The following is a 21,158-nucleotide window of genomic DNA, read 5'->3' on the forward strand; positions in this document are numbered from 1 at the left end:
TTATTGTACTTAGCGGGAATACAACAACATTAGGAATCATTAGAAATTATGGAACTGTTGGTAGCGTTCTCATGCAATACAATTAATATCCTAATTACTGAATGATGATTATTAATAATATAACATCTTTTCTTCTTCACAAATTAAATTTACTCGGATGGATTATTAGTTACAATATTCCACTAAATTTCCTTTGATAGGTTATTAGTTAGGATTATAATAAGTTCTAGAAGTTTCTGACATTCAAAATATTGTGCACTATAAAGGGATTTTGACGAAGGAAAAATCTATTTCTGGGGAGAGACCTGTGACGCCCGGTGAAAAGGGTCCTTCTTTAAACTTTTCTGATATAAACCTTCCAAATATACCAGAGAAAGATAAAAGCATGGAATGCAGAGGTTACTACCCTCGCGCGAGCACCTTGTGGGTGTCGTGTATAAAGCAGGGGCGTGTGAAAGCCACTATTCACAGGCTGTCTTCCATTTAGATAATTCCTTCATCAAAGGGAAGGGCCGTAACGGAGGCCCTAGATACCACTATAATGGATATGTGGCTGCGCCTGCTCAAAACATAAAATATTCACGCTTGGTATAAAATTAGACATGTCATTCAAGAATGCATAGACAAAATCAATACGCTTCATAGTCACAATATTTATATGACTTGAAAGAAAATATGTACAAAATCAATACAGTTCATAATCAGAATACTAAGAGGGTAATTTATTTATGTTTCTGGTTGACCTTGTTTGTCTGTCACTTTCTGCTTCATTTTCCACTTTGACAAGTTTCAATTTCATTACCAATAAGGTCAATAGTAAAGGTGAGAGAGATATACAAAAGTTAATAGAATTATCAGTAGCAACTTAATTCATCCTACATCCATATTTTAAACCTTTGTTTTTTCCTACGAAGAGAATTCATAAAACTTATCAGAATATTATTTTTTCCCCTTTTGTTTCAGTATCTGTTTATTATCAGAATACAGGATACTATTGCACGAATAAGGTAGAATACTGTGCGATTTTAAAGATAAAATATGCGATGAAAAAGGAGAGGAAATTTCATCTTTAGAGTCAGATCTCCATCTAATGCCCTACTCGAAGCTCCTCATGACCATAGACAATTCTCAAGAGGAGGACTAGGAGAGGTCAGGTCTTTCAGTCTGAAAACCTGGGTCAGGGTTGGGTGGTGGCCTTTCATCGGAAGTCTGCAATCCACTGAAGAGAAAACGGATTTTGAGCGAAGCAAAAAATCTATTTTTGGGTGAGATGGCCATGTCGTCCTGATGGAAGGTTCCTTCGTTAGCTTCCTTTGGGTATATATGACTACCAGTCATATATACCCAAAGGAAGCTACCGAAGGAACCTTCCATCAGGACGACATGCCTTGAGCCCAAAAACTCATACTGTAGAAGTATCCCCCGTACATTGCAAACTGCAGATATCCCACTTTCCCCAGTAAACAGCTGCATATAACCTTGGGAGGTATCAAGACATGTCATGTGCAGTGCCTAACGAAAAGCTTTCTCTTCAGAAGAGATGCTTTACAGTGTCTACTCTACCTGTGAAGTGCACTCAACTGAGTAATGGTATCTCTGAAGGTGGGGCTAATGGACGATTGTGCTACCGGTGTGCTTATTTCAGCACCTTGACAAGGAGCATCAGCAGATCTGGATACATTTAGGCGTGTGGCAATCTGGGAATCACAGGGGGTCATCTTGAGACTATGGTGTCATCAATGTCCAGTTGAGCAGCCGTTTGGTGGACACATTGATTGCTGGTGATCCCCAAACCACAAGAAGCCTACGACCTGTACCTGGTAACTGAGTGTGCCTGCTAATACATTCCTCTTGCCTAGATTGTACCTTGCTCCACAGTGTTTCATCCACTACCAAGATGTGCCCCTGGTTTGTCACCTCGTAAAGACAGTGCACGACATTCCCTCCTTGCTTGTTGACGTACGCTATGACAGTAGTATTGTCACTTAGCAGCATTATTGAGTGCCATATCAAGATGTTGAAATGCTTGCAGTGTTAGGAATGCTACTCAAATTTCCAACAGGTTGATTTGCAGTTGTTTTTCCTCTGAAGACAACTCTCATAAAGCAACTTAATCATCCAGCATTTCTTTTAGAGAAAAGTGGAGTGAAACTCCAATGATAATGTTTCCTTTGTTCATCTATTAAAAAAGATCATCTTGTACCTCCTTTTCAACTGGAACAACAAGGGTGGGGATATTTGGCTGGCCTCTAGTGATGTTTCAGTCACCACTGACACAATTGCTGTTGGACACATCTGGGTGGAACAAAATTTTCAAATGAGGAAAAATTTCCACAGCAGAGCTGGGAGTTCTTACTTGAACAAGAACAGTCACGCTATTTCTCTCATGCATCTGGTGTGATCATTTGAAGGAGAGATTTTCTATGCTGCTATATCTCTCAGCATTGCCAGATACTTCATCCTCTTCTTGCGCATAATACTCAACTTTTCCCCACATTGCGACAAAGAGACAGCAGCTGAATCCTGAAACAACTGCCTCTCAGAGGAGGTTAGGACCAGTTGATTGTTTAGATGCTCAACCAGACATATCCCGTTTGATTGGATCCAAGAAGAGACCAGTGAACAATGGCATGAACCAACTTCCTGTATTTTGCTCAAGTCTCGGGAACTGACAAAGCAGAGGTTGTGGCAAAATAGGTAACTGACCCAGACCACTAATAGATCCAAGAAGCTGCCTTGAGGCTAGCCATGGAAGAACATTTTGTGAAAATGACGTGCCCTCCGGCCTGAATCTCTCCACAGGAATCCCAGCTTACACCAGGGTCTTTAGGAGAATTGCTCTAGCCCTCAGGCATGTAGAACCTCCTCTGCCAACAGAATTGCTGGTATGACTAAACCATAGATAACTTTCTGACCAAAAATTTGATAATTCACTCTGTCGTTTGCCCCATGATCAACATCCGACTATGGTCACACCAATGAAGGCCTTGATCCTTGAGGGGTATTAAAGAGCCGATCAATGAACAAGGACCCCAAAGTAACAGGAGCCACAGTGGCATTTCACTATACTAATGAATGAAATCAAGAGAATGAACAAATGAATACTCAATCTCAGGGTTCTTTCCCTACACTGGAACTGGAACAAGTTCAGGCCTCCTTGGATAGAAGGATAGGAGGAGGTCTCATCAGACACCTTGGGAATCAGTTATTTCCTCCCGGTGTAAGCACACTCCAGACAAAGAATGGAACTGGAGACATGACCTGAAGAAGCTGAAGTTGGGCCTGATAACCCACTCCTTCGGGGAGAGAACTGTCTCTGGCCCACATCCACTTCCCCAGACACAGATGAAGTAACACATATTTTTGTCTTGATAGGTCATGCTACTGACCAGCTGATGATGGGCCTTGCTCCTGATTGCTCTTTTGCGGGAAAAAATCTTGGTGCTTGTACGAGCACTGAGAATGATAAAGGGTGGTTCTTCCTGGTAGGATGTACGTGTGGGAAGTTCCTGGCGTGTGTACCGATCACACAGAAAAAGAACAGGTAACAGGCAACTGCGTTCCCTACCATATGAACGTGTGTGAACGTCTCTTCTGACCCAAGAGTTACGAGGACAGGGAAGATCGTAGTCCCAATTAGGAGCAAGCAAGGGAATGTCTCATTGCTCATACAAGTAATGACACCGGTCGCTGGTTCCTCTCACCACTGGTTCTGTATCTTGTGTACGCAATGGAACCTCCCCCATAAGCCATCATCCTCCTCTCTCCATTTCATACCCCAATATCTTTTGGGAGATTCCCAGAAGTAAGGGACAGAGAAGGGCAGCTGCCTTCACCCTGACCAACAGTGCATGCGCTTAGTCCTGTACTGCACACCAAGATGCTTTCCCTCACTGGGTCAGTCCTCTGTAGTACAACACCTCTCTATATCGTACGGAGAGAGAGATTGCTCGTAGCCTCACTAGACTTATTCTTTTTCTTAGAAGTAGTCACAGTAGAATCGTAGAGGGAGGCAGAGGGAGAACAACTAGAAGAGGTGAAAGGCACATGCTTCTTCCTCTTTCCAACTTTTGCTGAGGTCAAGGTCTGGGAGACCAACAATTATGCTTCCAAAAAAGAAGCCACAGGGAATTCTTCAACACCTACCAGACCACATCTAAAGGTGCCTCCCACTCAATTGCCCTCACAAGTGTTGCAGGATTTGGGCTCATCACTGCAGGGGTATCCATAGAAGTCATGGCGCTAGCCAAAATCCCCAACAGCGTCCCCACTGAAAAAGCACCAGCAATGCCCAAGGAAGGCCACAACTCCCTTAAATTCAAGTCATCGTTTATCTGAGCAGCAATGGGAAAAATTCAAAGCAATGGCAGAGTATTGCCATCAATAAGGAAAGGTGATTCTTCTGCTTTCCATGAAGAGCATCCCGATAGTGATATGAGGTTACGTAACCCCCAAAATTCCTAGCAAGGATCCATCTCAAGATGATGAAGTTCCATGGGACACAGCAGGTCAATTTTCACAAGAGGAAAAGTATGAACTGTAGTCTCTCATTAGCATCAGTTTCATGCATAGCCAAAGTTGATTAAGAAGGTTTCCCCTTAGCCTTCTTGTTCTTCTTGACAAGATCTTACCATTGAAGAGGAGTTAACAAATGGCACTCATCACAGCTGTAAAAAGTACACAGGAGATGAGGATCAATGGCTGGTATCAGTAAACCTGCCACATTTCATGCTGGATTTTTCCAGACAAAACCACATCTCTTTATTAGGCTCTATTTACCAATGAACACACTCTGAAAAGAGAAAAAATAAAATAAAATTACAGAAGTTTATGAGAGGTACTTGTTGCAGTCGAAGTCAAAAGTTGTGCACTCTCTGAATGACAGGTGGATGAGCTTTCACAATCACACCCCCAGTAGGTAGTTATAACTACCTTGTAAATAATTCAATGGCTGCATCAGGTTGTGCTGAAGTTATCCTCCTCTTAGTGACAAAGGTTTGTATATTTATAAGAACCACCTTTAATTTAAGATAAAAATATAAAAAAGCTTTTCTTAAATTGATCATTGGGTCACATGAGCTGGCACTCCTTGATGTAGAACGGGAGCTTAGATGAAGGTTTCCGTAACCTAGCACACTTACCTTTGAGAGAGGGCACTAATTTTTCTTAAAATAGTCAGTATATCAGTACAAATCTCGAAGTAATATTAACTATTATTAATTTTTGGCCTCTGAAAGGAGATTTTCTTTTCTCCCATTACTGTATGTTTTGTAAAATTTAATCTTCATATGCATTTGCCTGTCTCCCCCCGCCCCATTTCTGTCTTCATTTTCAGGAAGGTTGAGCCAAACTGATGATAGTGGCCTACATGATATTTTCCTGTTGTTCTGAGACACCAGAGCCGTTTGTTGGGGACCGTGGGGAGTGTGTGTTTGTGTGTGTGTGCCTAAGTATTTGGGAAGCTGGTGATAAAAAAGGAAGGTGGACTATGGACCTTTTGCTATTTCCATTAGAGTAAGTAAAAACCATTTAAATGAAATGCGTATAGACCTTTATACAGTAGTTTTCTTTTAAATAGTAGCCATATCAAAGGAATGAGCAGAAATTCTGCTGGGTGTTAACACATGTAGAGAAGGATACACAAGATATTCACCTAATGCTTGCATAAACTGTCATTAGTGTATACATTATTTCTTATAGTTAAGTTACATTAAGCGGTTACCGAGAGGACTGGCGAAATCTAACTGAGGCCCTTTGCGTCAATAGGCGTAGGAGGAGATGATGATGATGAGTGATTCATTTGACAATGTAATAAAGATTCCTACATGGATTGAAAAACAATTTTGCCGGGTTCTGATGAATATGTTTTGGTTTATAGTGTTGGTGTTTGTGATTACATATGAAATTTAGTGTGAAGTTCATCAGATTGAGGATTTTATATATCAAGTCGTACTCGTTCAATGTTTTCAATGTATTAAAAGTGAAATTTTGATGGTGTAGCCAAGTACCCAGTGTATGAAAGCTAGTTAAGATTAGGTTTGATAACTATCATTGATGATGAAACAGAAAGAATATAATTGTATGTATGCAATAGTATGCATATGCAGATAGCTGAATAAATTAGAATGTATGTAGCATTATGTTTGATTTTGGTCCTTAGTAATGCACCCCAAAGGCCTTTCCTGGACTTTTATCAGTCAAAATATTCATGCAACTGAGCTTGTACCAGTCAAAATATTCATGCCACTGAGCTTGTACCAGTCAAAATATTCATGCCACTGAGCTTGTACCAGTCAAAATATTCATGCCACTGAGCTTGTACCAGTCAAAATATTCATGCCACTGAGCTTGTACCAGTCAAAATATTCATGCCACTGAGCTTGTACCAATCAAAATATTCATGCCACTGAGCTTGTACCAGTCAAAATATTCATGCAACTGTCTTTGATGAAGAATATTGGTGGAATGTCTCTGGGAAACTAAAATAGACAGTCTAGAGGGCCTAGAAACCCTTTTTCTCTAAGGATTTGGTAGACATGAAGATAACTGGAGTACACAGGGCCTTAGGTGCCCGCCTCAACACACAGGTTGTCTGAGTAAATTGGTCCTGAAAAACAACCTTCTTGAGCAACCTAACAACAGAAATCATAGATCCATCAATCGTTCCCTCTGAGGCCAATAAGGACCAACCAGTCCTCCAGCAGACCCAAAACACCGATTGTTTATCATCCTCAAAATCACTGAGAACAGGGGAATACATGAATGTCAAGGTTTGACCAGTTCTGCCACAAAGAATCCCCTTTCCATGCCAGCTGATTCGACGCTCAAAATATAATTCAATCGTGAAAAGATAAGTCAACTCACTTCTGAAGCTCCATACAAGTGTTTTTCATTATGTGTGCATCCTTCTTTTCACATATTGCTATAACATCCAGCAGATTCGGCAACTATTTTCCGCATATTGCACTTACTCTCTTATCCCAACTGACACAAACACATGAAGTTTCCTATTGTGCTTTAACAACATAAAAAAGGTTCCACCTTCTATTCGGCACACACCACCCATTCAAGACCAGTCACCACTGGGGTCACAAGAACATGGAAATGAAGGGAAGTCACCACACCGAAACCAAAATGGCTGACCGGGAGCGGCGCGGCATCTCCGACTCCGAAATAAAAACATCTAAGAAAATGAATATCTGGGATATCGCTACTTCCAGAACCTCAAAACTCATAGTTTTAGTACTCAACTTGGAGGTAGAAGCTTGAATATCCGACATCTTGCGCAGGAAAAAACTCTCAAAACCAAAAGTCACGATCAAAGGGAACGTGTGTGCGAACACAACCGATGCTATGAAAGGAGTGAAGATGATCGCGTGGGTGGAGGTAGTAGTAGTAGCGATCAGTAGTGGAATGTAGAACGGCACCTCGCAGTAACGGGGGTATTTGAAGAGGAGATATCTAAATGGCCCGAGACCTCTGACAGTGGTTTTCACGCCCCAGTTATCATACCGACACCTTATATAGGTGAGCGAGCTGGGTTCATCCCTGGCATTCCAATGCAACTTTTTTCTCTGGTAATATATAGCAGTTATATACCGAGAAATGATGCTAAAAGGAGCATTTCATGGAGCGGCACAGGTTGAGCCCAGAAAAGAAGCCATTGGAAAATAATGTTGAATATCAAACAATTAAATAAATCGACCCAGACATACTAATAAATAGAAAAGACAAATGCTCACAGGCAATATATTAATATGTAGTGCAGACTTCATATAAAAGAACCCAAGATAAACTGATGAGATGAAATAAACTGTCTTTGTACTTTGAACTATTGATAAACTTCACTTAATTACGGTGATATTGACTTTTAAACCTATAGGTAAATTTATTACATAGTTATACAAAATTTTATACATAAGACAAGAAAGTACAGGAAATTCCCTGAAGAACAATTCTTACACTTTTGTTAAAGTGAGAGAGTGCTTGTGGAAATACTAACACCGATAACAAAAAATTCATCAGAACACATTAATTTAGTGTAGTTTCACTTAGTTTGGCTAGTATGGACATTTAAACACTTTGTTAAAATGTTTTCCTATTTTTTAAAGGATTATACGACTTTCCTATTTTTTTACAACTTTTGTCCCGTGCAAATCTTCACATGCTACAATTAATCTCCCAGTGTGAATTGCATTTTATCTTGCGAAATGACTTTTCTGAGAAAATGCTTTCTTCCACGATGTTTCTCCAGATCACTCTTCTGAGAAAATGCTCTGTCGCAGAAAGTGCACTTGAAAGGCTTCTCCCCAGTGTGAATCCTATAATGCTTTTTGAAATTACTTTTCTGAGAAAACGCTTTGTCGCAGACAGTGCACTTGAATGGCTTCTCCCCGGTGTGAATTTTGAAATGGTTTGTGAGATTGCTTTTCTGAGAAAACGCTTGGTCACAGACATCACACTTGAAAGGCTCCTCCCCAGTGTGAATTCTATAATGTTTTATGAAATGACTTCTCTGAGAAAATGCTTGGTCACAGACATTGCACTTGAAAGGCCTCTCGCCAGTGTGATTTCTATGATGTTTTGTGAGATTACTTCTCCGAGAAAATGCTTTGTCACAGATAGCGCACTTGAATTTCTCCCCAGTGTGAATTTTAAAATGGTTTGTGAGATCACTTCCCTGGGAAAATGCTTTGTCACAGATGTCGCACTTGAAAGGCCTCTCGCCAGTGTGATTTCTATAATGTTTCAGGAGATTACTTTTATGAGAGAATGCTTTGTCACAGACAGTGCACTTGAAAGGCTTCTCCCCAGTGTGAATTATAAAATGTTTTTTCAGATCAGCTCTTTGACAAAATGCTTTGCCACAGACATTGCACATGAACGGCTTCTCCTTAGTATGATAGCTATAATGCCTTACTAGATTACTCCTATGAGAAAATGCTTTGTCGCAGAAATTGCACCTAAAAGGCCTCTCCCCAGTGTGAGTTCTATAATGTCTCGTGTGATCACTTTTATGATAAAACATTTTGTCGCATAAACTGCACTTGAATTGCCTTTCCTCGGTATGAGTTTTATGATGTTCTGTGAGACGACGTTTCTCAAAATATGCTTTTTCACAGACATTACACTTGAAAGGCTTCTCCACAGTATGAATTCTATGATGTACTATGAGGTCACTTTGCTCGGAAAATATTTCACCACATTCTCTGCATATAAACTGACCTCCGGAGTCAATTAGCAGGTGAGTATTGAGGTTAACTATTCCACTAAATTTCTTCCCATAATTCTCTGTCATACCAACATCTGTGTGAGTTTTTGGATCATTTTCCTGACATAGATATGTGTCAGAGTCACTGTTTTCAATCTTCTCTTTTATTCGATTCACTTCTTCACCGACTTCCCCTTTGCTACATTCCTCTTTGAAATCTACTTCAGTCCATAATTCGGTATTTACACTTTTATCCTCTTTGTTGGCTTCCTTTCGGCAACTTTGTAAATCCCCCTTACTCACTGATACATTACAGTCGTAAGAATATTTCGTGACATTGACGCTTGACTTAAATATTTCTGGCTCTGCTTTGAACTCTGGCTCTGCTTTGAATTCCATGGCCGGATCCATGAGAAGAGAGTCATCATCAAAGAGTGCAATATTGTCAACCAAATCGTTATTTTCCAGCTTGACTGCAGAAAGTGAAGACGAATCTTCACTTTCACTTTTCATTGGAAATTCTATGGATTCAGAATTCCTCATCCTTTTCCTATCACAAGATGACATCCTTTTCAATATTATCATCAACAGCCAACAAAGAGAAAGTAATGTTAAGCCAGCTATTTTGAGACAACATAAATTGCATCAGTCTTATAACATGAGCCCACATGGACCCTTCTTTAGCAGATATCTTCAGTAGCTTACACAATCTTGCCACAAGAGTTGGATGATCATTTTCTTTGGGATGAAAATTCTGAAATGATGGAGAACAACTATCATTGGAAAAGTTAAAGGTGAATATGATGAAGTGTTCTTAAATAACAGGACAACTTTCTAATCTAAACAGTAATTTTCCAAAATGTGCAAACTAGACTTTATTCTCTTGTCTTCTCTATTTGTCCTAGTTATAAATTTTAGGCATCTAAAAATCTGAAATCCCTTCCTACACTTTATTACATATTTCATAATGCAGAGCACCTTCTGTAAGACCATCAGTTACATTGGGTATACACTACAGAACTATTCACCTCAAAACCCTTTTTTCAAAAAGGCCAGATGAAATATTTTAGAATTGATATTAATTTTCCCTGGCAATACAACCTTAAGTCCTTTAAAAAATGTACGTCTTCAGCGGAGCTGGAAAGGATGTTGATTCATCAACAAGGTTGTTGACGACAAGTGCTGCGTGTGGACGAGTAGCCCCGATTCTTTCCAGTGAGACTTTTCACTGTTGACCATTGGCTAAGGACTGACGAGGGTGGTTTAAGTGGGAAGTTTAATTCTAAAGGACTAAGGTTTTCAATGCGAGGAAAAATCAAATAGATTTCAAGTATTATTTAGTTTTAGCTATATGGTAGTAGACTGGCCAAGGCACCAGCCCCTGTTGAGATACTACTGCTAGAGTTATTAGGTACTTTGACTGGCCACACAGTACTACATTGGATCCCTCTCTCTGGTTATGGTTCATTTTTTCTTAAGATTTTGCTAATTCTGACTATACTTTGCATTCAGATATTCCTGGACAGTACCATCTTGTTCGTAATACTAGGCATGCAGTTAATTCTAATAGTCAGGCCTTCTACATCATGAGGCCCAATATTACACAGTACTCTAGAAGTTTTATTCCAGCTGCAACCAAGTTGTGGAATGATATTCCTAATTAGGTAAATGAATTGGTGCACAGTAACTTCAAAAGTTCAAATTTGCAGAAAATATTTTTAGGTTGAATAGGCAGACATAAAAGGGATTTTGACGAAGGAAAAATCTATTTCTGGGGAGAGACCTGTGGCGCCCGGTGAAAAGAGTGTCCTTCTTAAATACCTTTTCTGATAAAACCTTCCAATTATACCAGAGAAAGATAAAAGCATGGAATGCTGAGGTTACAACCCTCGCGCGAGCACCTTTAGGGTGTCGTGTATAAAGCAAAGGCGCGTGAAATCCACTATTCACAGGTTGTCTTCCATTTAGTTAATTCCTTCGTCAAAGGGATGGGCCGATACAAAGGCCCTTGCCAACCTCCAGCGCCACACCACCCACGCCACGACGCGAGCGCCATCTGAACAACATCCTTCTGTATTGGCCATGATGGCTTGGAAAGGAAAGGGTGGGATTGTGTAAAATAAAGGGGAAGGGTTTCACCGGGCGCCACAGGTCTCTCCCCAGAAATAGATTTTTCCTTCGTCAAAATCCCTTTTCTGGGTCGATCTGTGGCGCCGGGTGAAAATGTACCAGAGAATGCCTTCCAAGCCCAACAATAACTAATTTAATGAGGGGAGAGAAACAACACCATGTAAAGAAAATCATAAATAATTAAGGTAAACAAACATGATAACAGGGAAGCCTCCGAGTATCAGAGGAAACATGCTACAAAACTGACATGGCTAAGAATATCCCAACCCTGTAACAACGGTAATCAATAATAGTTACAAACATAACCTAATATGTAATAAACTTAGGGCTAACGAACCACCAAGGAAGCGGCGTCGTGGTGCGAGTGGCGGGTAGGAGGGAGAAGAAAAGAGATGGATGAAAGGAAGAACAAAAGATCACTGGGGAGAGATACGGCTCCCAGCTGCAACTGTTGAGTATTTAAGAGCCTGTAAGCTCATTAGGTAGTGGCGTTTGAAGACCATAGGAGAATCTCAACCCGTGAACTTTATAAGGTCATCAAAGTCCATCTTCTGGGGGAAATGATCCCGGATTGGCTTGTCAAACGAAGTATAGGATCTATAGCCTAATACCACGCATGGGAATGGTACCTCCTTGTTCCCTGATAAACAAGGGGCCAGACGATCGGGTAGCAGTCGTGGCTAAAAAGGCCCTGAGAGTGGTGACCGGACATAGAAAAATATCTTGGAGAAGAGGAATAACTTTCCAAGGGGACCACCTATTTTGGGGGTTAACGGCCGAATCATATTGGCGAATTGTCGAGTCCCTTTTGACTGATTCGATGAAGAAATCGTTTTCCGGTTCAATGTTCGAGTCTCTACGAGCTGCCAACTTCCTGTAGTCCACAAAGTTAGGGTTTTGGACATCCTTGAGTAATCTGACACAGTGAGTTTGGAATACTCGGGTCAGTTTGAGGAACGGAATCCGGATGGGACGGAGTTTCCACTCGAGGAGGAGAGGAAACCAACTGTTCTTGGGCAGTGAGGTGGTACTAAAACCACTGCGCCCCGGAAGGAGCGCAGTCGGTGTTAAAGTTTTTAGAAGATTCACTGGGAGAGATAGGGAAATCTTCCTCTAATGGTTCCAATCCCGGGGTAATGCGTCCATGGCATGAGCCCGAGGGTCCAGGATTGGGGTCACATAACAAGGAAGTTTGTGATTGATCTGAGATGTGAATAGATCTACCTGGATGCCTGGAACGAACCTGAGTATCCACCGGAGTGAAATTCTGACTCCAGGGAACTCGTCCTGGATATTGAGCCCGTTCTCACATCCTGGCCTCCCGCTAGGTGAGGTGCTGACAGGGACCAGTTCTTTTCTGTTGCCCAGGCGAAGAAAGTGACCAGGATCTGATTCAGGTTGGGTGACTTGGATCCTCCCCTGTTTCCGTAGTGTACCTCGTCTGTGCTGTCTGACACTACTCTGATGTGGGTCGACCTCGGAGGAGTCTCTCTCTTCAGGGTCAAGAACACTGCCATGGCTTCGAGAACATTGATATGGGACTGTTTCATGGCTAGTGACCAAGAACCTGAAACATCTGATGTTCGGAGAAATCCCCCCAACCACTTAGAGACACGGCTGAATGGAATGTCACTTGTGGAGGTGGGAATTGTAGAGGAACCGCTTTGGAGAGGTTCTTCGGTTCTGACCATGGGCGTAGTCTCATTTTCCCGACAGAGGGGATCTTCGAGACCTTGTCTTCTTATAGGTACTGTAGCTCTCTTTCTCCAAAATCGATTGATGTCTTGAGTTTGGCCTTTATTAGGAGATCTGTTACTGAAGTGAATTGGGAAAGGCCGAGGATACTTTCTAGGCTCTTTGGACACCTGTTTGTGTTTGAGAAATTCTTGATCTTGGAACCTATTCCTCTTACTTTTGGAAGGGAGAGACAACGTGTGCTTCGAAAGGTCCCACTGAATGGCTAACCATTCTAAGTGGCCTGATGGTCGCAGGCGAAACTTATGGAGATTGACCCGAAATCACAGGTTGTCGAGCGATCGAAGAAATTCCTTCGTAGCTCTGTTACCTTCTATGGCCGGCCGGGCCCAAATGAGCCAACCGGCCAGATAAGCAATGATCTGTATCTCTTGGTTCCTGAGTTGTTCTAACACTGCCTCTCCCAGTTTCGTGAATATCCTGGGATCAATGTTGAGGCCGAAGGGCATGTCTTGAACACAAAGGCTTTCTTGCTTAGGTGGAAACCCAGATAAGAAGAAAAGTTTCGAGCTATAGGCGCAAGCTAATAGCGGTCGGTAAGATCGACAGAGGTGGTGACGGTCCCACGGGGAAGTAAGTTCCATACCTAAGAGATAGTCGTTTGATTGCTTTTTCTTGAGTAACCCTGTGGGGTACTCTTTCAGGACGGGAGTGTATTTCTGGGAGAAGGTCACTGGCGGAGGAGGAGGACCTTGAGGCCATTTTCATCTCAAACCGTTAGAGACTATGCTATGATCCCACAGACCGAGTCCAATGGTCACGAAAGTGGTAAAGTCTTCCCTCTACCAGGACCACCGCGTTGTGAGGGAGTGAATCTAGGTCCTTCCCTTCTCCGAGCCCCCTTTTTCCTAGGTCCGCCTTGATGTCGGGACTGTCTTCTACTCCTGTAGCTTCCTCTCTGGTGTCCATGAAAGGAGCCTGAGGGTTCGGATCTAGGGCTGCATGCAGGCAAAACATCCCAACGGAGTTGGGCTGTGTACCTGGGGAATCAGTGAGGTAGACCACCTGATGATGGGGGGTCAGATACAAAATCGTCGAACCAGAGGAAGGCTGTGATGACGAGTGGGAAACCGACTATCAATTCCTGTCTGATAGAGGTCTCAGACAGAACGTACTTCCCACAACTGACCCGATCAGACCAACAAACGTGTAGGTCGAACTGGAAGGGCAGAGCCTGGAATTATCGTACCCCCCAGGCTGACAACATCCTGGTCCAGACAGATCGGGCCTGCCCTTTAGGAAATAATACCGTTACCTTCGGTACCTTGTCTAAGCTAACCAAGGCAATCTCTTTCAATCGAACGAATCCGTTGAATGGGAATTCTAGTACCTGGGAGTAAAATCTAGGTCCCCCAGAGGAGGCAACAGACGGAGTTACTGCCTGTTGCGGTACCACCTAGCCTCTCTTAGGAGGTGTGCAGTTGTCGTACTGCAGCGAGTCCGAACTGACCCAGTGGCTACACCTAGGCCGTTGGACTTGCGCGGAAGTGACCGACTTGCACTTAAAAGCTGCAAGATTTGGTCCATGGTTTCTGCGAGAAACCTCTTCCGCAGACGAGGAATAAATGGGCTCTCTCGTCTTTGTGTGGGTGGGGTGATCACGTCGGCAACGTGTGTAAATACACCCGAAACCACAGAGGGAAACGTCTGTTCGTCGATCAAGGCCTGAGGAACCCATAAGTCCTTCGACATTACTTCTCCCCTGGGCTTGGGAGCTTGTAAGAGGTCCCAGACTAGGTGAACCACTGGCACGAACAGACGAACCCTCGAACGCAACACTAACACTTTGCGCATATCACTTTATCACTTTTGATTTTCTGTTTGCACTTATTTCACTGAACTCGAAACTTTAAGTGGTTTGTACCTGAAACACGCAATCCTATCCTTCATTAAAAGGTAGTAATTGCGAAAACAGTATTACAATGTAACAGAAAAACATAATGAAAGATAAAGAATTCAGTGGCTGGAAAAGAGACTAAACACTAGATCAAATAAACTACGTTTAAAATCTCTCACCGCATAAAGCCTGGGAACAAGAATAAAACTCTAGAAACGTTTTACCTTCTTCCCCTCTATCGACTAGGGAGAAGAGCAAAAAAAAAAAAACGAGAACAACGTTACCCGCTTGAACGAAACGTTTATCCTCCTCTCTCTCCCTCCGTCTCTATCTCTCTCTCTCTCTCTCTTGACTTAGAACCTGAGAGATGAGCCCAATTATATATATCGTTAAAACATATTATTTGTTAAAGGAAAAAAACTGAAAGGTTTCCCAAATAAAAAGCTCCTTTATTAGAATTAAAACCATTTAAGCTAAGAAAGAATGAACGAAACGCTAGAATCGGTTTACTCTTACTGCAACGTGAAACCATGAATACTCTCTCTCTATCGTAACCATAGAGCGCAAGTTGAACGTTCTGAACGTCAACAACTGCGGAGACTAAACAAAACGTTAGTTCAACTTTGAAAACAGTACGAGACTTATCAAAGAAATTCTTTCAAAAACATAAAATTAAAATAGCATAAACTCTTAACAGGAAAAACGATATGACGAGCTCAATGTTAATTAACTTCGGTTCCAAGTAAGGACCGCCTACTATTAGGAAAGGTCGCATATTTTTTTTTTTTTTTTTTAAGGAAAGTTAATCGAAGAGGCCTATAAATGGCGGAGAGATATAAAATAAAAAGTGAAAGAGAGTCTATACTCTCTTCGACACCAACACTTCCGTCTAGGGAAGGGTCGGCCATTTAAAAGTGAAAGAGAGTCCATACTCTCTTCGTCACCATAATTAATTCAAATTAATTCCAAAAGCTTGCTAAGCTAAGGATAAAGCTTCCTGAATAGCGAAGGCTAAACTCTAGAGCAAATACATCACCAATTCGTGAGCAATAACTCCAGAATCAACAGCGTATCCCAGTAGGTCTAGCCGGTGGCACGACAGAGGAAAAATTGAGTTCTTGTTGACAAGAAGTACTTGAGTACCTGCTCACAGATGGCGCTGTTGTGTACACCCCCACCTGTATAGCGATCGCTGGCGTATCCCGACCGTAGATTTCTGTCGGGCAACGGAGTTGACAGCTACATGATCATCGGGTAAGATTAATATTGAAAAAAGTTAAGTGTCCCATTAGAGCATGGTCTAAATTGGTTGCTATGCCGCAAGAATAGGGCCCAAAGGACAAAGTATCCAGGGATCTATGGGGACAGTCTTTCAGGTAGTGGCCACAGTGGTCTGGCCTGGGCTACTGAGTGGCTCTTGCAGAACGACAAGTAGAGCAAGATCCCGAATGACATGAGCTTGAGAGAGGGAGGGGTCCCTAGCGGTGCTTCTTCCCCTATAAATTTATAGGCTTTCAGAATAACCTCTCGCAACAAGAGGTGAGAGTATTCTTAGAAGGATCCTTATAAAGAGGATAGGGATATTTGGTCTAGGGTATTTCCCGACTGCTCTTACAGGACAGAGCAACAGATTATCCAGATTATCAATGACCTCTTAAAGGCCACTCATGAATGAGCAGAGGCAAGGGAGAGTGACCTTGCCCTAGCAAGCAGGACCAAAGTTCAATTATCATTATTTCTGGGTCGACCTGTGACGGCCGGTGAAAAGGGTCCTTCTTTACACTTTTCTGATATAAACCTTCCAAATATACCAGAGAAAGATAAAAGCATGGAATGCAGAGGTTACTACCCTCGCGCGAGCACCTTGTGGGTGTCGTGTATAAAGCAGAGGCGCGTGAAAGCCACTATTCACAGGCTAGAGGATGCTAAAAGCTCAAGGGCCTCAACAGGGAAAATAGCTCAGTGAGGAAAGTAAATAAGAAAAACTACAAGAGAAGTTTACGAACAATAAAAACACTTTTTTTATATATAAACTATAAAAACTTCAAAATAACAAGTAGAAGAGAAATAAGATAGAATAGTATGCCTGCGTGTTACCTCAATCAAGACAGTGAAAGACCATGGTACAGAGGCTAGGGCACTACCCAAGACTAGAGAACAAAGGTTTGATTTCGGAGTGTCCTCCTAGAAGAGCGGCTTACCATAGCTAAAGAGTCTCTTCTACCCTTACCAAGAGAAACTTAGCCGCTGAACAACTACGGTGCAGTATATGATCCCTTGAACAAAGAGGAATTGTTTGGTAATCTCAGTGTTGTTAGGTGTACGAGGATAGAGGAGAATGTAGAAAGAATATGCCAGACTATTAGGTGTACGTGTGGGCATAGGAAAAATGAGCTGTAACTAGAGAGAGGGATCCAATGTAATACTGTCTACCCAGTAAAAGGAACTAATAACTCTCTAGCAGTAGTATCTCAACAAGTGGCTGGGGTCCTGGCCAACCTAATGATGATCAGTGCCCAAGCCCCCTTTCCACCCGAGCTATGAACAGGGAGGGCCAGCCAATGGTTGCTGATGACTCTGCAAGTAGACCTATAGACTATCCCAAATCCCCCATCTTTACCTCTCAAGGATGGTGACGTTGCAGACACTACAAGAAACTAACGAGTTTGAGCGAGACTCTAACCCCAGTGCGATAGATCGCCAGGCTGGGACATTTCCAATAAGCCACCACGAGAGAGACAAGATTGTAAAAGTGTTAAATCTAGTACCAATGATAGCCGGATTCTAGGTTTTTCTCACAAACTTAGGGACAAAAGAGAAGGATAACTCTTTCCACTCCTTGAAATGCGAAACAAGGTATGACAAGCCATGTCACTCACTTATCTCTTGGCCGATGATGGGGGCAAGATGAAAAACTGTCTCCAAGGTTAGATCCCTATCAAAGGTTTTATGTAAAGGTTCATAAGGTGCCATCTTAAGGGACCTAAGACCCTTTATCACATTCCAAGATGAAGATTTGAGTTCCCAAAGAGGGCACGTCTGTTCGAAGCTCCTGATTAGAGCTAAGAGGTCCTCTGAGGAGGTGAGAGTGATTACCTTCAGCTTAAAGACTTAGCTTGAGGCCAAACTATAGCCTTTTACTGCTGTGACAGAGTAATTTCTCTTTCCTTAAGAACAACAAAAAGTTTGCTATCAAAGGAATAGTGGCTTTCAAAGGAGCAATATTCCTCGTACGACACGGATCACAGAAATTGACCACTTGGCTTGATAAATGGCTGTGGTGGACTTCCGGAGGTATCCTAAAAGTTGCTTCGCAGTCAGTCTCAGAAAGCCTCTCTTTTGGATTATGTGCTGGATAACCTGCAGCCGTGAAAAGCACCTCGTGGAACTTTCTTACATGAAGTTGATGAAGGAAGTAGGTTGGCCCATACTGGATGTTCTCTTGGAATTATTGCAAGAAGATCCAGCAGCCACCTTTGGACAACTAGAGTTACTCTGACATCTCAAGACAGACAGATTTTATTCAGTACCTGACGAATCAGACAGAATGGCAGAAAGGTGTAAAAGTCTAGTCCGTCCTACGGATGTTGAAAGGCATCTTCCATCGGCGCTGTTGGGTCCAGAACTGGGTAGCAATACACTGGGATTTTGGTGTTCAAGTGATCGGTGTACATGTTTAGAGTCGGGGAATCCTACAAAGTCAAAAGACTCTTCGTCATTTGAGGAAGCAAAGACCATTATGAACCAACTGTCATCCCTTGTCGGCTCAGATGGTCCGCAATACCATTCCTCTTTTCGGGAATGAAGCAAGCTGAGAGCAAGATCGTACTGACTTGAGCCTTATGATGGATTTCCATTGCCAGTTGAAAAAGCAGGTGGGATATTGAGACCTCCTTGTTTTGCTTGTTGATGCACGTCACTACCACAGAGTTGTCGTTCATTAACACCACGGAATGACCTTTTATGGTCTCCGAGAAGTAGAATAAAACCAAGTACGTTGCTTTCATCTCTACAGTAGGTAACTGATGTGGATGGTCCTATCTTTCTGTGACAATAGGATTGAGATTTGCTTCTTCTGAGAAGAGTAGAAACTCTAGAGGGGACCTGTAGGGGAGTGCTCGCTAATAGGTCCTCCTGACTCAACCACCACTGAAGATCTGTCACCTCACATCGGGACAACATTACTAAGGCTGCAGGAAGGTTCGATGTCTGTGACCACTGACTGATTGATTAGGAGTTATCTGGCATCCTGACATCTAAGGTCATTGACGCTGATATTATTTGTTATGAATAAAGAAATAAATAAATAAAGTAAGGTTGGTTCTCCAGTTGGGACATCTGATCATGCCTTGATTTCATTAGTAGTGAAGACTGAGCAGCCTGTCCCTGATGTATCATACTCATGTAAGATTCATATGAAATCTCAAGCAGACTGGAATGGGATTTTGAGTGATCTTTTGGTCTTGAGTTGGTCACAATTGCATAGCAGTGTTGATCCTGTTTTCCTTTTGAATGATAATTTAGTCAACATAATTGATAGACGTATCCCTCTCATGTGCTAGGGTACCGAGTTAAAGACAAACAAACCAAGGTTCAATGATGATTGTAAACATGCTTATTTGGACTAAGCATTCCCTTCTCCAGCTGCCATCACATAACAGAAGAGAGCGGCATCATTAATGCTGTAGAAAAGTTAGAATAAAACAAATAAATACAAAATTAATTTGCTGAAGAAAAAGCACTTGGGAGAACAACCTAACCCTCTGGCGGGAAAGGTGTACCTCGATAGTCACAGGCTCTGCCGGCTACCCACATAACGAGGGAGAGCGGCGTCGTCAGCGAAGAGGAGCAAGACCGAAGTCAAGCACTGAGTAAGCCACAAACGGTCTTCCCTTCAATGAACTCGCAGGGAGCGAGCGCCGATAACAGCCAAATGGATAAGGAGTATTCACATGAGGTTGATTCCCCTGCGGGAGAAGCAGGGTCGCTGTACTTTGAGAAAAAGGGGAGGCTATCCACCTACGTGTTGTCTGGCGTCAAAAGGGGAGAAGCCGTAAGAGAAGGTTTCTCCGCCTTGGAGAACGCCGCACTACATTGATAGCAACATTCACACTGTAATGATGAAGGAATATATATATTACACGAATATTTAAATATATATGAAAGCTTATATCAGTAAGAAAAAACATAAGAAAAGTCGAAGGCCAATAAAAAGAGTTGGGAGGAGAGAGAGACGAACATCTACTCTCTGCAAACCAAAGTAAAAAGTGATGAGACAACGCAGATGTGTGTGAGCAAGGTAGCCGGATACCCCTCCTACCCACTGCTAAGTAGTGGTAGGGTAGTTTACACCTCACTATAAGTTTTATGGCTAATCTCCCAGCTTCGCCAAAAGTATAATCCCTATAAATAACGAGGGTTTGTATTTAGTGTCGAAACTAAAAAAATTATGATATACTCAGTATTTTTGTTCACCTCCAAGAACCTGACTCGAATCCCAGCCATTCAATATTTTTTTTTGATTTTTTGAATTAGTTAGTATGACAAATTTGGAAGCAATTTGAATTTTTCCTAACAATACAAACCAGTAGCTATTTATAGGGTTATAAGTTTCGGTGAAGCTGTAAGGACGAACCATTAGAAATTTGCGAGGGTTAATCACCCATACCGCTAGTTAGCGGGGGTGGGGGTGGGGGAGTAGCTACCCTCTCACTCACACGCCTGTGATTGTACTGTACTTCACTTTGCTTGGAGGCAAGACTTCAAGGAGGACTGGGTTGGTGGTCAAATCTGTATAAATAGCTACAGGTTTCAATACAAATTACTTCCAAATTTATCATTTATTCCTACTCTATTTATAAGGGTTAACTCACCCATTAGGATGGTGGATGTCCCTGCCAATCTGGCTTTTTGGCTTTTGGGTGTTAGCACACAAGAGGAAACCCTAACACCTCGCTAAACATTGCTATGCATGGTCTGCGGCCACACAAGCTGTGTGTTGAGATACTAGCAATGTGAATGTCAAGGTAAGAGTTCTTTCGACACTTAGGAATCGTCCGGGGTCACCATGACATTCCCAATACCACCTCGCCAAGGTATGGGGACGCAACAGTATTGAAACAATACTAGGTTACAAAAGAGAGCAATGGTTTACCCACAGTGGTTGAGGTCAGCTGTGCAGAGGACCCTGGATGATGATTTCCCAAGAGAGGGGTGGATGAAGAA

The 21,158-nt window shown here is 42.2% G+C and overlaps 1 protein-coding gene across 1 annotated transcript in view; it reads right to left on the reverse strand.

Moving 5' to 3' along the window:
- The window catches only part of LOC137635551 (zinc finger protein 271-like), a 121,680-nt gene that overhangs the window by 91,344 nt on the left and 9,178 nt on the right, over positions 1–21,158 (reverse strand). The window contains exon 3 of the mRNA XM_068368021.1: positions 8,260–9,965. Within this exon, the coding sequence (XP_068224122.1) occupies positions 8,260–9,796 (1,537 nt within the window). The 5' untranslated portion in view covers positions 9,797–9,965. The remainder of the gene's footprint in view (positions 1–8,259; positions 9,966–21,158) is intronic.

The sequence above is a fragment of the Palaemon carinicauda genome, unplaced genomic scaffold (genome assembly GCF_036898095.1).
Source record: "Palaemon carinicauda isolate YSFRI2023 unplaced genomic scaffold, ASM3689809v2 scaffold14, whole genome shotgun sequence".
Lineage (NCBI taxonomy): Eukaryota > Metazoa > Arthropoda > Malacostraca > Decapoda > Palaemonidae > Palaemon > Palaemon carinicauda.